The sequence below is a fragment of the Rhipicephalus microplus genome, chromosome X, assembly GCF_043290135.1.
Source record: "Rhipicephalus microplus isolate Deutch F79 chromosome X, USDA_Rmic, whole genome shotgun sequence".
Classification (NCBI taxonomy): Eukaryota; Metazoa; Arthropoda; class Arachnida; order Ixodida; family Ixodidae; genus Rhipicephalus; species Rhipicephalus microplus.
In genome coordinates, this window is record NC_134710.1 from 334,769,517 (window position 1) to 334,787,882 (window position 18,366).

Genomic DNA, 18,366 nt, shown 5'->3' on the forward strand with positions numbered 1-18,366 from the left:
CTATATGAGTGGTCGTGCTGGTCGCGTCACATGTGCGTCGGAGTGCTTTCCCTCGAAGATGCGATAGACGTGTTTCCCACTCCAATATCATACGTTTGTCAGATTTGTTTCTTCGTGCTGCTTCCTTGTGGCTCGAGACAATGCCGCCGCAGCGTCACAGAGCAGCGAATGCAGAAACGTTGGAGGGACGCTTCCCCATTGGTTGCCCGCATAGCGCCAGGAACGGCAACACGCTATCTCGAAACAACGTATCTTTCACAGACCCAGCGTGTCCCTGCCACTATTGAGAACCCGAGGACTGCGAGACGCCGCCCCACGGATCTGCACATAACTGAACAAAAAATTACTTCATATGATTTCTGTCGTAAGACACTGCATGAGTAATTACTCTCCCCATGACCGCAAAGCACACGTGAAGGCTAGGCGATGGGAGAGAGCCGGAAAAGGCTAGAGGAGATGGTGGTGAACAGCTAGATCGGGCGCATCTGGCTGGCATTGATAAGATAGAGGTTGCGTTAGTTATGCCGTGATGTGCTCTTGTGCACGGTCTGTTCTTGTTTCTCAGTTGATGCGATGGAAGCTTGTTTAGTCTCGTGTTTATTTGTGCGTACACGACTTCAATGTGTTTCGTCCTCTCATCTGTGCTCTCGCTTAATTTCAGGTGGCATTATGGCACCATGCGTGCATTTTGAATTTTCCACAGGTTTATGCATTGACACGAAAAGGTGGCGTGATTTTTCACGACTTGTTGACTTTTACATGTGTGCACTAGCGTCGTACCGAACTACGTTCTTTAAGGTTTCATTTTTGATGCTGTGTATATTTATCGGAGAATATGCTTTCATTATTGTCGTTATTATTGAAAACTAGAAGTCGCACCCATTAAAACGTGGCTGCATCTTTTTCATTTCAATAAATAGAAACACGTGTACACACTGATGTGTCGTCAAGATTAGAACTTTCAAGTGGGCACGAGGAGATAATCCCGCTGAACCTCATTAATGTAGTCACGTTCTTGAAGAGCTAACGTGTAGCTAAGTTGAAGATGCTATTTACACAATAGTGTTAAAAGAGCTCGTTTTGTGCGCTGCCATCGCTTAGTGAAGTATCAACTCACATCTGCGCAATATATGCAAACAAAGCTTGGTGCAGCATCATGGGCTTTTGCATTTTTACGAGTTATGCTTAGTGGAATCGTTTATTAGCCCTTATTACTCATTAGTTGGCCGTAATTTGGCTTTATAGCTTTCATTATGCGTCACTGACGGCATGCTGCATCTGCGCAACACCATATACGTATATGTCAACAGCGGTGCGTGTGCGTCAGCCGTTGAGTATGTACAGCTTATGCTCCCATGACAGTTCTTCACGCTATTCTGAGAATCGGGAAAGCTGAGCAGAGCGCTATCAGTGCAGAGAATTTCAGAAATAGCTAACGCAAGCAGCTTGCCTATGCTAAAGGACACTGACCATGCCCAAGCAGCAATGTCGGCAGTGCTGTGCATACGTAGAACCACAACCGTGCGAGGTTTCTTTTGTAATTGGATAGATATAGCATCCAAAAACTCGATAATGGTATTCATTAGCGAGTTTTAGTGTTTCATATAGCGTCCGTAAAGGTGTCGCGTTCGCAGGAACGCCGCGCTTCGCATGAACGCGTGTGGGCAGAACTTCTGCGCACGCTTTGTATGCAAACCATGGCCCCCTTTTTTTTACGTTCGCAACACCGTCACAGACGCTATAAAGACGCAGCACTAATACTCGCTATTAGCTCTTACGCAGGCATAGCCGTCTCTGAATATTTAATGACGGTTAAGTTTTGTATATACCCACTGTGGTAGCTTATTGCATGCAGCGAGAGCGCGCGGGTTTGATTTACGGTATGGTGGCCGCACTTTTATGGCGCTGAAAGGCAAGAACGCTAGAATATATATTTAGATTTGGTAGCTCTCTAAAGCATAGATAGTTAAAATTAATTCTCAGTCTTACATTATACGGTGTGACTCAGGAGCATACCCATATATATATTTTTTTTTTGAGTTGGGAAGCGGAGGCTAACCACTTTTTGTGCATGTTGCTGCGTCTGTTCGAATATGCATACCCGCGCAAAATTGATAATTTTTGAGAGGATGACATGGGGATTGTTTCATGATCATGTCCTGGCTTTGGCTTTTCTGCATTTTTCATGCTTGCTTTACGGATGGTCCCAGGGGACGTTCTGGTGATACAATGGTTGATTGTACGACGTATTTATGCGCCATAAATAATGTCGAAAACAGAAGCTGGTTAATCGTAACATTGAAAAAGATGTTGCTCATGAGGCTTGCTAATCGATGAAAAAGTCTGCAGCGAAGTTTTTGCAAGGATTGTTCTAATATACAATGCGCAATTTCTATCACCACAGACCGGCGTTGCGTATATGTGTGAGAAAATGAGGAGTGTGGCTTTTTTATGTCTGAAGCGAGGCATATCTGTAATGCTTGGTTTCAAGAAAACGGAAGTGGGAAAGCAGCCAGGCGATCGGGCAATTTTACTTGGAGGCTTGCGGAATGAGCAAACATGTAGCGCGCCACAACACGCAGTTCCGCCAGGGCATGCCTATCCTTGCAATGAATAAGCTGGCGCTGACTTTAGGTCATCAAGCCGTATTGTGGGGTAACACGACAGTACGTTGCGCGGGATAATGTCTGACGTTAGCTAGGACAAAACTACGGCCACAGCGTTTCTCATATCCGGATATCAGGAAGGCTGCCAGGAACGGCTGCGATAGCCTCCCAGACTATGACTTGCTTGCTTGCTTGCGCGCGTGTGCGACACTAGGCGACCCCACCGGAATAAGTTGAGGTACGACAGCCCCGATGTACAGTCCCTGTAATTTGCTTCTAGCTGTTCTCGGTGCGCATGCGCGAACAGCCTCAATGGTAGATTGTGCACCGCAAAGATGACGTGCTATATTGCTCAGACACGGCTACATAAATGTTATCTTTATGCCTGGCGATGAGACCGTCCAATTTGGAGCACTTAAGGCTATCGTAAATATGTTTTAAATAGCTTAAATATTTACTCAGTCCGGTGGACCAGAAGCATATAAAGTGTCTGATTGATTGATATGTGGTGTTTGACGTCCCCAAAACTATACCATATGATTATGAGAGACGCCGTAATGGAGGGCTCGGAAAATTTTGACCACCTGGCGTTCTTTAACGTGCACCGAAATCTGAGCACACGGGCATACAGCATTCCCGCCTCCATCGGAAATGCAGCCGCCGCAGCCGGGGTTCGTTCCCGCGACCTGCGGGTGAGCAGCCGTGTACCTTAGCCACAAAACCACGTGCACGGTGGAGTACATGTAAAGTGAGTGCAAACGCACATATTTCTCGGCATTTATCTTTGATATAAACCATACCAATGGCCTCTGAAGGAATCATAATCGTCATTATCAGCCTGACTATGCGCACTGCAGGTCAAAGGTCTCTCCCATGATCCGCCAGCTAACCCGGTCTTGTGTTTTCTGCCCACATAACTTTCTGTCTTCCCTTCGGGCGTTTGCCTTTTTTGGGAACCCAGTCAGTTACCATTAATGACCAGCGGTTACCCTGTATACGTGCTACGTGCGCGGCCCATGTCCATTTCTTCTTCTTGATTTCAACTATTATCTCCTTAACCGTGGTTTGTTCCCTGACCCAGTCTGCTATCTTTTTTTCTCTTAAGGTTACACTTATTTTCCTTTCCGTCGCTCGCTGCGTCGTCCTCAATTTAAGCTGAGTCCTCTTTGTAAGCCTCCAGGTGGTTTCTGCTCCGTATATAGGTAAGTACCGGCAAGATGCAGCTGTTATATTTATTTATTTATTTATTTATTTATTTATTTATTTATTTATTTATTTATTTATTTATTTATTTATTTATTTATGTATTTTTTATTTTTTATTTATTTATTTACAAATACTGCAGGCCCTGTTCGGGCCCAAGCAGGAGTGGGTAACAAATGTCAGTGACAAAATAGAATATAAAAATATAAGAAAATACATTACTTGGTACAAAAATAAGGAAATTCCCAACATCAGGGAAAATATAAATAATACATAGCAATAATGGCATTCATACCGAAATACAAAAAAACTCAGCACTAATGAGGAACATAATATATTGCATATTAAAAATCAAGTGTTAGGTCATTGACGAGATGGGTGAACGAGTGTGTCGTGTCCGCATTAATGGCCTCCTGAGGTAACTTGTTCCATAATGAAAGAGCATTAGGGAATAATGAGTACTGATGAACTTTGAGATGACTGAATAGTTGTCTAACTGTTTTATATGATGAATACGGTCAAAGCGCATGGACGGGTTGGTTATTTAGCGATTGGGTGGAATTTCGAAGTGACCATGGTACAATTGATAGATGAATTTTAATCGAGAGACTATTCTACGATGAGCGAGTGTTTTCAGATTTGCCTTCTCGCGAAGGGCAGAGACGCTTGCAAAACGAGAGTAGCTAGAATAAATGGACCTCAGAGCCAGGTTTTGGATCCTCTCTATTTTTTTAATGAAGTATTTTTGATACGGCGCCCAGACCAGGTCTGCATATTCTAACTTAGGCCTGATAATCATCCTCTTGAGTGTTAGTGGCAGATTATTATTCATGATTGGAGAATGCTGGCCGAATGTGATACACCCCATCCTTATTCTTCTAGTTATTTCACTCTCATGGTTCGGGTCCGCAGTTATTACCTGTACTATGTAGACATTTCTTCACAACTTCCAGCGTCTCTCCACCTATCGCAAAGTGCTGTTTTCTGCCGAGACTGTTGCACATTACTTTAGTTTTGTGCATATTAATTTTCAAACCTACTCGTCTGCTTTCCGTGTCCAGTACAGTAATCATGAGCTGTAGTTTGACTCCTCAGTTACTCATCGAGGCAATGTCATCAGTGAATCACAGGTTACTAAGATACTCTCAATTAACTCTTATCCCTAACTCTTCCCAATCTAGGACCTTAAAACCTTCTGTAAGCACGCGATGAATAGCATTGAAGAGATCGTGTCTCTCTGCCTTACACCTTTCTTTATTGGGACTCTGTTGCTTTTTTATGTAAAACTATGATGTCTGTGAATCTGTTGTAAATTTCTTCCGGTATGTTCATGTAGGGTTCTTCGATGCCCTACTTCCTCAGTGCCCGCATTTATTTATTTTATTTATTTATTAGAATACCCTCAGGGCCCGTAGGGCATTACAGAGGGGGTGGGTACAACATTTTATAACACACAAGAAAAAAAGACAAAGAAAAGAAACAAGTGTCGGATGCGCAAATCACGAAGGCAACATAAATCAACTAAAAATGTATAAGTAAGAATTCAAGCACCTACAAGACAAAGATAGATAATGGAAACTGCGTATAGTTACAAACATTGCTGAGAAATTGCAGTCTTGAATAACAAAGGGTCTGTTATTGTTACAACGGAAGAGGGAAGGTGGTTCCAATCGGCGGCTGTTTTCGGTAAGAAGGCTGCTGAAAAGAATTTGGTGCGGCAAAACGGAATGGCAACCTTATGCTGGTGATCAATGCGCGATGAGTGGTATGACGGTTGTGAAATAAGGTGCATTACTGGTGATGTCTCGACTGAGTCAAACGCCTTCTTCTAATCTATGAAAGCTACGTATATATATATATATATATATATATATATATATATATATATATATATATATATATATATATATATATATATATATATATATATATATATATATATATATAGGGGTTGGTTACCAGATTGATAGTACAAATATGGTGTATTGTGGAGTAGCCTGCACAAAATCTTTCTTAGTATTTTGGTTGATTGAACTTAAATGCCGCCTGAATTCTATTAGCATTTACATTTGTTAATAGTTTGTAGAGAACAGACAGTAAGATTATTGGCCTGTAATTATTCAAGTCCTTGGCGTCTCCTTTCTTATAAATTAAAAAGATGATGGCGTATTCTGGTACACTTCCCGTCAAGAGACATTTTGTAGTGGCCATTTTTTCTAACACAATTTCTCCTCCATCTTTCAGCAGGTCCGTTGTTATATTATTCTCAGCTGCGGCTTTGCCCCTTTGTATTTTTTGTAGGGATTTCTTTACTTCCCTTCTCGTTACTGGTAGGACGCCGAATTTCTCTAGGCTATTATTGCTTCTTACGATATCGTCCTGGTTGTTTCGGCTTCTGTACAGCTTTCTGTAGAACTCCTCTGCCACCCCAACTATCCTATCCATAACTTATGACATCGCCTTCCTTGTTTCTTAATGCATACATCCGATTTTTGCCTATGCTCAAGTTTCCTTACGCAGCTTTTAGGCTTCTGTCGCTTTTTACAGCCTGCTCAATTACGGTATACCTTCTGATGTCGGATACGTTGCGCCTATTAATTAACTTCGAAAGCACCACTTACTCTATTTTGTCGGCTGTATTTGAGGCTTTCATGGTTCGTCGTGTCTTAATGAGATTTTTCGTCGCTGAGATAGTTTACCTGTGTCCTGCCTAGGGACTGAACCTCCGACTTCCATTGCACACTCCATGATGATACTAGTAAGATTATCGTTCGTTGTGTCAGCGCTAACGTCGGTTATCTCGTTTAGAGCCTCGAATCTGTTCTGAAGTGAGACTCCGAATTCATGCACTCTGAAGAAATATAACAGTGCAAAAAGCACCGGCTATACTATAGGCCTCTGAGGGCGTCGAATTTTGTGAGTTATGTTTCCTCGAGGATCCTCGCTCGGAGTGGCACCACGCAAACTACTTCACCGAGTGTGCCGCACATGCACGGTGAAACCGCTTGGCAGATACTGCGAGGTGGTGCGCGCGTGCACTTTTTGAAGTTATGCCAGACGCGCGTTATCGACTGCGGTGGCGTTCAAAAGTCTCGCATTCGGCAGTTAACCAGCTATCTCTGGCGGCCATCTCCGCTCCAAAGAGGTCCATTCTGCTGTACACTTTCTCCTTAGTTTTCTTTTCGGGGCGTGTAACCAGATGACTTCGACGAACACTTCGTCGTGCGCTGCACTCCTCGCGCGGGGCTAGTTCTTCGAACCCGGTCGAAGCGGTGGGCCTGTGTACGGTATGTGGCGGGGAAGAGGGGTGGCGACCTTGCCGGCGGTGTTCAGCTGGAAGCCCCTCTGCCGGCCTTGAGAGAAGTGGCGCCCTCTGCAGGGGCTCAGGAAGAGGCCAGGGCGAAGCATACGTAAGAACGGGCGCATCGCACCTAACGTGTTCGAGTGGCGCGCGCGACTCGCACCTTGGCTGTGCAACTCTGCAGAAAGCCGACAACCACTTCGCAGTAATTTCTCCTCGCGTAGGCGTGGCGGTTTGCTTTCTCGGGATTTCAGCCGCTGGGCGTCCTATAGCGTGTGAAAGAACAAAAAAAAAAATAATACAAGAGAAATGATTCTAACAGCGCGCGAGTGTTATACCTCCGGATAGTTTATTGTGTGATCACAGCGCACGTTGCAAGCGTCGGTTGCGCTAGGTGTCGGGGGCCCGGCCGCTCGTCGGCCTTTCATAATATGTGTTGAGTTCATTCATTTTTTTTCGTTATGCCTACAAGCGTTATACAATGCTTATACCAAATCATTGGTTGCGGTTTCTCCTTATATTTTTTGTTATCTACTTTATCGTTTCTTCTCTAAAGGACGTCGCGACCCGAACGTGCCGGTGGGTTGGTTCGGGGTGCAAAGGAGGACTTTTTTCCAAGAATTCCGTCCACGCTTGCGAGTACGGTGTCCGGCTTAAAAGGCTCAGAAGCGTAGCTTGCTCTTTGGCGACTTGCTGTGAGGTCTGCGACGATATGTTTAGTTACGCAACAATGTGGCCTTTTTTTTTTCTGCAGACCAAGCGTTACTGCGCTCGCGGCTAGGCTGCCGTCGCTTGCAGCGATGACCATACGGCACTTACCAATCCTAAAGAATGAAAAAGACACGAAGTGATTCCCGCGAAACCTTGGAAATCACGAAAACTGATTGGCATCCCTACTGATTGCATTGTTATCCCCCTTCCCTTTTTCCACCTTGGTGTCTCGTTTCATTTTATATGTCTAAAGTGCACGAATGCTCTACATGAAAGCTAGTAAGTTAACTGTAACTTTGTTTTTTTCCCTACGGATAAATTTATCTCTTCTGCTCATGATACATAGCGGGATGTGCAGCAATAATGTGCATCAAATATGTCGTAGTTTTTTTTTCATTATCTTTGCCATGCACTTACGGTCTTGTGTGCAGCAATAGGAAAACGAATGCGCTGATGCTGTGCTTACCACAAAAGCTCGCTTCTCACTTTAAAATACTGCGTACCATCAGAGTTCAGTTCCTGCCGCTGCACTCTTCTTTTATTCCGGAAATTTTCTCAGGGTTCGATGATAGTGAGCTATGCTTGTGTGTACGTTTGATGCTCAAAAAATATTAGAAAAAACGGAGAAAATTTACGTACGTGGACAGTGTAATGGCAGCGTGCAACTGCAGGTTTTGCATTAAGAGCTCCTAGGGGCATTGCGATGGGACGACGTTATATGACGACGTTATATGGTGGTCTGGTGGCTAAGGTACTCGTCTACTGACCCGCAGGTCACGGGATTGAATCCCGGCGGCGGCGGTTGCATTTCCGATGGAGGTGGAAATGTTGTAGAACCGTGTGCTCAGATATGGGTGCACGTTAAAGAACACAGGTGGTCGAAAATTCCAGAGTCCTCCACTACGGTGTCTCTCATAATCATATGGTGATTTTGGGACGTTAAATGCCACATATCAATCAATACGTTATGTGGCTTCAACTATGACATATTGACACTTTAAAGAGAACCCGTATAGGGGGAGGGGGAGATCACTTGAAACGATGGGACATTAAAGAAGGTCTTACTTGCACAATATAACAGCAATCTTTCTAAAGCACTCTAGCTAGTAGTGCTTGTTCACCAACGGCATTAGCTGCGGGATGCAATTACGAAGTTATGCGATCACTTTAATATAGTACTACTGCAGGGACAATCTGCGTAAAACGGGTCTTGTGTGGCCCCGAAGCAAACAATGACACGCTCCTCGATGCGCAGGATCGCCCACCGAGCGAGGCCTATATCTGCCCATCGTGTTTCCCGAGGAGAAGCCGCCGTGTCCTGCTGGTCTCGTGTGCCGGGACATCACGCTATGCTCGTCGGCCATCAACCAGGTACGCAGTGGCGGCAGGCCCACTATCTGCGGCTGGAATCGACACGTGGCCAAGGTGTGCTGCCCGCAGGACTCCAGGGTCGGCACGGGCCGCCCTTATACACCAGAGTTCATCGCTTTCCGCAGGCCTTCGGGTGAGTAGTAACAATGGTCAGTTCGCATTTGCTACGCCACTGCCGAGTAGCACTCGTGCAGTAAAAAAAGTTGTAAATTTGACCCTAGGCCTTTCTAGTAAACATTGAGGTCTTCTCTGTGCAGTAAAACGCCGCAAAACACCATATTGAACGGCTTTGTGTACACTCTGCACGCGAGCTGACATCCCAACTATATGCAAATGTGCCGGCAGGGATTACATGTGCGGTGTCGATGTTGCATACGTACGCTTAACAAGGTCATTGTTGCTCAGTAATGCGTCGTTATAGGTATCTTTACGTACGCACCGACGCACGCGTGGAATGTCTAGATATTAGCTGCGTGTGTTGTCTAATTATTTTGGCGATGTGCTTGACAATTCACTGGGAGCTAGTTGCGGTATGTGAATGTATGTGCGGTATGTGAAAGAGTGAACGGTTGTGTGTGAATGGTTGCGGTATGTGAAAGAGTATGTGAATGCCTGAAGTCTTACATATCTCACCTTTGTGATTCCGTTTGACATCGCAAAACCAAAACCTTTTTGGCACCTGCCCCTTTCCTAGGACACCAATCAATGGCGGTTTTTAGCGCCTGCGTTCAACGTCAAATTGTCAGTCAACAGAAGTAGGTTGTTTAAACTTCGCCACTGCATATGAAAAGACGCTGAAAATTGTGGCATAGCACAGTGTTGTCACTCAAAGCAAACTGGCGGTGCGATGAACGTCGTAACCCGGTCCAAACGACATTTAGGCCTTAAACTGAGTTGGGACTGTTAGATGCGACACCCCCATGGAATCTTGTAGTCATGGCTTGATCGAACTATATAAGCCAAAATTTCGCAGTGTTCGCCGAGTTCGCTGCGAGGAGGATTGTTTCGAGAAGTGCGCCCTCGCGAACGAACGTGGAAGGCTCTCGTGCGTCGTAAGTGTCGCACATCCTGCACCGGAAACGCGTACCTCGGTGCTCGTGATTTCCGACTCGATAAGCTGGTCAGCGGGAACGGCCCCTGCTGTTTTCTGGGAAGACGTACCATGGCGGTCAGCAAAGACGTCACTCGATAAGCCGGATGACCTATACCAATGGGGCACCTAGCACTTAGAAAAGCTGGAAGACCCTCGTCACTCTGATGAGAAACACTTAGTGATCACCGAGCGACAGGAAGAAACGGCGTTCAAGTATAAGACCCATTGTGAAAGCAAATGATACCCAGGAACTCTTAATTTCATCGGCTTAATAAATTAAATGATTTTTTAATAGTTCTTAGAGAATTCTCGAGATTCACAAAGGTCAGTGAGCACGCACTTGTCTAGTATAGCTGTTCTTTATGCGCACGTTACAGTTTTTTTTTTTTTTTGCTGTATCAACGACCAAACCGAAAAAGGCTCACAAAATTGCGCTCCGTGGTTGGGGAAGCTACTAGACTAGCTTTTTTATGCTAATTAAGTGCATTAGGCAACAAGCTCTGCAAGCAACGTGGGAAACAAAACAAAACAAGCTTAGCCTTGTAGATTGGTGCGCACGCAAGCATTATGATCCGTGCTTGCGGACTTGTTGGCGAATACCAACGAATGATAATAGCTGGGGTTTAACGTGCCGAAAACCGCGACACGATTATGAGAGACACCGTAGTCGAAGGCTCCAGGAATTTCGACCACCGAGGTTTCTTTAACGTGTACTTAAACCAAAGTACATGGGTCTCTAGCAATTAACCTCCATCTAAATGCGGCCGTAACGACCGGAATGCGAATCCGCGACATTTCGGTCAACAGTCGGGCACCATTTCTATAGATAAACGTGGCGGGGTTCGAGTAACAGTGAACGTGTAGATATGTGCGCGTTCGCGAATGCGCAGCTGTTCTGAGACATGAGTCGGTCAAAGTTTGCCTGATGAAATTTCGAACAAGCGCGTATGTACGTACTACATGTATTACGGGAGACTATGTAGCGCGAGGTACGCACATTAGGATAGTAGATATACTACATAACTTGTGCCAAGAAACACATCAGACGTGCTGCAATGCATTTTTGGGAATGTCCACTTGACAAGGCGCGTTATATCACGCGGCCCACGCAGAATCCGCATACATGTACACCCAAGTTCGATGATTGATTTGTGGGATTTAACGTCCCAAAACCACCATATGATTATGAGAGACGCCGTAGTGGAGGTTTCCGGAAATTTTCACCACCTGGGGTTCTTTAACGTACACCCATGTTCATTCGAGTACCATCGCCAAGATGAAATCAACCCCGTTGAGTTCAACAAGCGATGTCGTGAGGTCGTTTCTTATCCTTGTTACAAAGGGGAAAGATGCAAGCTGCTAGGCAATAAAAGCACCCACATATACAGAAAAACAGGCTACAAGATTGCTGGCCTTGAATAATGATGCCGTGAACTAGGCATTCAGACGAATATATTATATATACCCGTGGCCCGTTCCAATTGCGCAATCGAGGTTCTCGCACATTGAACTGGTTTTTTGTATACCTCTATACGTACATAGAATAGCCCGCTATAGGTACTTCTGCCCTCCCGTTTCTTCATGGCGAGTTCTTTGGCGAAGTAAAGAACAGGCCCGGCTCCTGCGGAAGTGCTTTTCTTTATTTGCCGCGTGCGTTCCCCAGTGTTTCGTCACCGGTGGGGGAATCGTCGCAGTTCGAGTCAGCGTGATATTTTCTTTTCTTTTCTTGTTCAAGGCCACTTTGAAAGGCCGTCGCCGGACGGCCGTTCACTGTCGCTATGAAGGAGCTAGAAACAGCATTACAAGAACTGATCAGACACGCTCCGTCTGGCAGCTATAGGCGCGTGCGCTGAATAATATGCAGATACCGACAGCCCGCCGACGAAACGCACGGTTTCTGGGACTTTCGCGTGCTGTACACGTGATGCAAAATCTTGCAACTGAATTGAAAGTGTTCTGCGAGCTCACTTCTATGTGTAGTTCACTTCCTCTGTTTAGTGCTTTTGACAAGCTGAGACCTGAGCAAGATTCACCGACGCAGCCTCGTTCCAGGCTTTAGTTTCTCGTCGCAATATATATATATATATATATATATATATATATATATATATATATATATATATATATATATATATATATATATATATATATATATATATATATAGAGGCCTCCCTTGCTGATGTGGCCAACTAGACCTATAATATAGGCTTGGGGATCCTGTATTGTGTTTCTGCAAAACGCTGATATATTATCAGGAAAAATTACTACAAAATACACACGACAGTGAAAAAGATGAACACATTGTGGTACTGTCCGACCTCTTGTCAGTACCGCTTCGTGCCGTACCTTTTTCTGTGCCACGTGTTTGGCGGTTGCCTTTACAAGTCATGATCATCGAATGACTTACACTCACACTCTTCCAGCCTAACGTGGAGTTGTAGGTAGCAGCGAGTTATTCCGGAACGAATAGTTCCGTGATGTATTATTTCGGTACGTAAGAGCGCGTCATATACCGGGTGTTCAAAATTAAGCTTTATGATTTTTTTAAAATTAGGCGCTCGAAGGCACGTGAGAACCACTTGTGCAAATAAGTTAAGCGGCCAGGGGGACAGAAAGTTAGATGATAATTATCGCTGTCAGCAGCCCAATTAACTAAAATTTAATAATTAACTTTTTACTGGCTGCGGTAAGTTGGCATGTTTATATTGAAAAAATGTAGGCAGTGGTGTTTGTACACAGTTTCAGTTGGAAGATTTTTTCTAGCACGCCTGTGTTCCGAGATATCCGGCTCCAAAGTTTAATTGTCTTTCGCACGATTACGCATGCAAGAGGGTGAGGGTCCGCGCAAAGCTCCTCCCTAAAGTGACGCATCTGTTGCGTGTGGTGTTTAGTGTGTGAAGAGGGTGGAAGCGTAGGCATAGGTGATAGCAATTACCCTTGCCCTCTTCGGCCGGCGAAATCAAAAATCGAAGAACGCTTGCAACCAGTGTCGTAACACGCAACTGCAGAGCCTCTAACGATAGTGGCAGATACCATGCCGAGATAATGGTGCGAGCGGAGAATCTGGATGCCAGTGCGCGTGCGTAATAATCACTAGAGAAGCATGCGTGGTCGTTGCCTGGGCTACGCGAATAGCGTGACTGCTGATGTCCGAGTACTGTAACTTTTATTGAAACAAGAGCAACAACTCCACCAATAATAACTGAAACAGTTTTATCCTTGCTAACGCATATTTCCTGCTGCTACATAAGCATATTTCGGTCATGCACAAATCTCATCGAAACTCTTCACCTCTCAAGACGTCAATGCCCCAAAAAGTGTTCAAAATGCCTGCCTTCGGCAGCAACGCAAAGCATGAACCGCTGTCGCGTCGACTCGATGACTCGGCGCAGTACTTCTGCAGGAATACTCGCACAGGCAGATGTTATCCTGTCCTTCATGTCATTAACATCGCTGGGCTCTGTTACGTAAACTCGATCTTTAACGTAGCCCCAAAGGAAAAAGTCGAGCGGAGAAAGGTCAGGTGATCTTGGTGGCCAAAACATCGCTCCTGCGCGCCCAATCCACTGTTGTGGAAAACGTCTGTCCAACCAGTTCTTCGCCCTGGTAGAAAAATGTGGTGGTGCTCCATCGTGCTGAAACCATACTTGGCGCAGGTCATTCAGGGAAAGACTGCAGACAAGATCATCAATGACAACACCTAATATTTCTTCTGTGTACATCTTTCCGTTCAAGTTGTCCTCAAAAAAGTGAGGTCCGATGATCCTGTCCCCGAGTATGCCGCACCACACATTCACACTCCAGCGAACTTGATGCTTGTGCTGCCTCAGCCAGTGTGGGTTTTCTTGTGCCCAATAATGGGCGTTGTGAAGATTAACACTTCCATTTCGGCAAAACCGAGCTTCATCAGTCCAAATTATTCTGTGCAAAAAGTCATTTTCTTGATCAGTTTTGATGAGGCCCCAATTGCAGAAGTCAACTCGCCTTTCAAAGTCCGCCTCATTTAGGTCCTGATGAAGGTAAACGTGATATGGATGGAACTTGTGCTTTCTTAAAACATTTGTGACTGTTCCGATGCTGCGACCGCACTGATCGGCAATCTGTCGGATGCTGAGCTCTGGCATCGAGGTTACGCACGCGACAACGTCGATTTCAAAGTCTTCATCGACGATTGCCTTCCTGGTCCGTCTCGGAAGGTGGACAGAGCCTGTTGTGCAGAAGCGTCGAAACAGGTTTGTGAAAGTGGGCCTTGTTGGAAGGGGACGGTGTGGGTGGCGAGACGCGTAAAGCTCCATTGCTAACGAAGCGTTGCCATTCATTTCAGCCATTGCAAGCACCACGTCTACTTTTACTTTGGTAGAATACCTCACGCCAGAAGCAGCCATATTAGCTCGAAAGGACTCCACGTGGATTTCCTTGGTAGACCTTCAATGCAGAGACGCTGTGCTCTAACCGGAGGCACCCTAGTGCAGGACGGTCCTGCTAACGCGTTCACAAGAAGATGTCTCAGTGTGATCTAAAGTCACGAAAAAACGTCGCGAAAAATGGTCTCCTGTTATCGCGTTCATCAGGATCATGCGTAAGGCTCATGGCGCACCGCGCTGTCACATTTTGATTTCGCCGGCCGAAGAGGGCAAGGGTAATTGCTATCACCTATGCCTACGCTTCCACCCTCTTCACACACTAAACACCACACGCAACAGATGCGTCACTTTAGGGAGGAGCTTTGCGCGGACCCTCACCCTCTTGCATGCGTAATCGTGCGAAAGACAATTAAACTTTGGAGCCGGATATCTCGGAACACAGGCGTGCTAGAAAAAATCTTCCAACTGAAACTGTGTACAAACACCACTGCCTACATTTTTTCAATATAAACATGCCAACTTACCGCAGCCAGTAAAAAGTTAATTATTAAATTTTAGTTAATTGGGCTGCTGACAGCGATAATTATCATCTAACTTTCTGTCCCCCTGGCCGCTTAACTTATTTGCACAAGTGGTTCTCACGTGCCTTCGAGCGCCTAATTTTAAAAAAATCATAAAGCTTAATTTTGAACACCCGGTATATTTTCACATCTTCCAAGCCGCATTGATAATCTAGATATATGTGTACGGAATATAGATTACAAAACGAAACTACAACGACAAAAAAAAAAGGTCATAGCCTTTCCCGAGTGTAAACATGGCCTTTCCCGAGTTATACAAGCCAATGACGAAGGTCGTATGCGAACTGAAATATTTGTGCCCCTCTTTTCCGTACATATTCAAATTCCTGCCAGTCCTGATGCGTGACCTGAAACTGATATCCTCGAGATTCGTCAACCAGTGGCAAAGTGTACTAACAAACAAAGCGCTTCGCTTATTTGGCTCCTGTCCTGCATGGAGTAATTCTAAAAATGTAGGCCAGCACTAAATTAAAATGTGCTATACAAAAATAAAATGTGCTTTGCAACGGATTAAGCTCCTCTTTCGTACCTTTATTTGGAAAGTCTATGATGAAAAAAAAACATATTAAACATGCTTACTCTCTTTGCCACTTGTATAGACCCTTTCAATGTTTACAAACACAGCCCCTTGAAGACAACCGGTTTTATCCATCGACGTGCCTTAATAGCATCGGTGGGCAACAAGAGGTTTAGAAAATCATCCTGCTGATTTTCTACAGTTTCTCTCAATATTCGGCTAAATATATTCAAAGAAATGTTCTTTTGAGCTACATAAAAATGATAATACTTTCCCTTCTACTTCACCCACGTTTCTTTTATGTGAGAAACGAAAAAGAGATTGTCCTTACCCTTGAAAAGAACTTGAAAGCATGCTTTAAATTTCGACGTTAGGAGCTGTTAAATGAGGTGACTGGAAGTTTTTTGGGGTACAACGCTTGTGACCTTGAAACCGTCTATATAATATGCTAAGGAGCCAGGCCTGTAGCCAGGAATTTTTTCAGGAGGGGGGTGGGGGAGTCATTTTTGAAGGCCTTAAAAAACCTGTATATTCATTATTTATTTTCAGTAAAACAACTTTCTGAATCTGAATTTAGAGGGTTGAAAAAAACCGAGCCCCCCCCCCCCCCCCCCGCCTAAATACGAGCCGGCAAGGAGCCCAAATTGCGGATTCGCATGCACAGTTGCTGTGAAAGTGCACTACTTGTGAAAGTACGTTCGTCCGTTTGTATATACAGCTGCTATGAAAGTGCATTTGCATTAAACTTTCGCCCACCCCAGTGGTATTGGTATAAGGAATGTGGCGTCACGCTGCTTACACTAAGGTCGCGAGCTAGGTTCCAGCCGCGGCGCATTTCTACGGAGGCGACATACTAGAGGTCCGTGCACTGTACGATGTCCGTACACGTTAAAAAAATACCACACAGATGGTCCAAATTCCTGCAACCCTACTCTATGGGGTACAGCACAAATTATCATATACAGAGGTCGCTAAAGCATAAGCCAATGTAGCTACCAGGGCCCGCACTCGCAAAATATTTTTTTTTCTCGTAGTGTTCGTTCTCAGTATGTGTATAGTAAAAAAAAAATTGTTGTGAATTCGTGCTTATATTATAATTCTCGGGACGAGGGTCCCACTGCAGTCGCTTGACTTTGGGACCCTCGTCTGCATACTACATTCTACGAATTTTGTATTTTGAATGAATGAATAAACTGAATGAATGAATGAATGAATGCATTCTCGTTGAATGAAGTATCATGTCAGCGCTTCGCGCTGATTCTACCTCGATCACAGCGTCGGTGGCCATCTTCAGTCACGACGAGGGCGAGGCCGCAATAGTGTGAGTCGGTCGTACTTACGCGAGCAGCCGTGTTGAGCAGCGCGCTGGAAAACAGTTCACTGCCGACGTCAGCGGGTGGGTGCGATTACGACATCCGCTTCCTCGCGCGCTGCACGCTTCGTCGCCACGCTCGACCGGCGTCATCGCCACCGATCGGAAGCACCGCCGTCCCGCCAAAGTGAAAAGCAGCGGTCCGTCGGTGCGCGCGAATCCAATGGTCAAGCGCGCTCATTGCCGCTTCCTGCAGGGAACGTGCGGGAAGAAGGAAACGCCTGCGCGTATGCATTTAGGAACCAGAAGCCTCGCTACTTGTAGACGGTGAAAATGACCTGAAGCGAGAGTGCATGCACCGAGGGCTCCAAGGTCGCGTCCACCACCAGCGCGGCGGCTGTTCCATTTGCTCGGACAGAAAGACAAAAAAACACGAGAGCGGGGGAGACGGAAAATACCGCGGCACGCGATGTCTTGCGAATCCGTGCCCCATCGCCGAAGGACGAGGAATACCCCGGTTTCTCGCGATGCGCTTTTTTTGGTGATATATAGATTATACGAGAAAACATCTTACGCTTAGTAGACTACTCATAAGTGACTGTTTGAGCCAGTCTAGTTGGTAACCGCCCAAAGGCGGTGACTTTTACGAAGGGAAACACTATGTGTCAATTCGACCCTTGATGCGTGAGTGTATCGTAATACAATGTCTCGATGCTTTATTGCATATACAGTGGTTACTAATCGTTGCTATACACCCCCCTTTTGTTGACAATCATACGTCTTACCCAGCCAGTGCTGTAGGCAGAACGCGCCTTCGCAAAGAACGAGAGAAAGCTTCGAATTCGTGGATGAAAATGGTAGACGTATACGATACCGTCGTTTTTGCTGTCCTTTTCGCACTGCTCTTGTGCCCGCATTCGGAACGGCTGCCTTTTTCATATAACATAACTCAATAAGTTTATGGCCTACACGCAAGACAAGGAATTAGAAATCAATCCCGGCTGCGGCGGCTGCATTTCCGATGGAGGCGGAAATGTTGTAGGCCCGTGTGCTGAAATTTGGGTGCACATTAAAGAACCCCAGACGGTCGAAACTTCCGGAGCCCTCCACTACGGCGTCTCTTATAATCATATGGTGGTTTTGGGACGTTAAACCACACATATCAATCAAGGAAGTAGAAATCGGCTGCAGCAGCGCCATATTGTCTTTGCTACGTTTCGGAACACATACGGCGCTCAACTTCTAAAGTTTGGGTCACATCTTTTTTTTAATCCCTATCACAGTGGGTGTGTTCATTCTGTTCGTG

The 18,366-nt window shown here is 45.3% G+C and overlaps 1 protein-coding gene across 1 annotated transcript in view; it reads left to right on the forward strand.

The window, feature by feature from the left end:
• The window catches only part of LOC119161225 (uncharacterized), a 50,120-nt gene that overhangs the window by 6,265 nt on the left and 25,489 nt on the right, over positions 1 to 18,366 (forward strand). Inside the window, exon 2 of the mRNA XM_037413594.2 lies at positions 9,077 to 9,325. Within this exon, the coding sequence (XP_037269491.2) occupies positions 9,077 to 9,325 (249 nt within the window). The remainder of the gene's footprint in view (positions 1 to 9,076; positions 9,326 to 18,366) is intronic.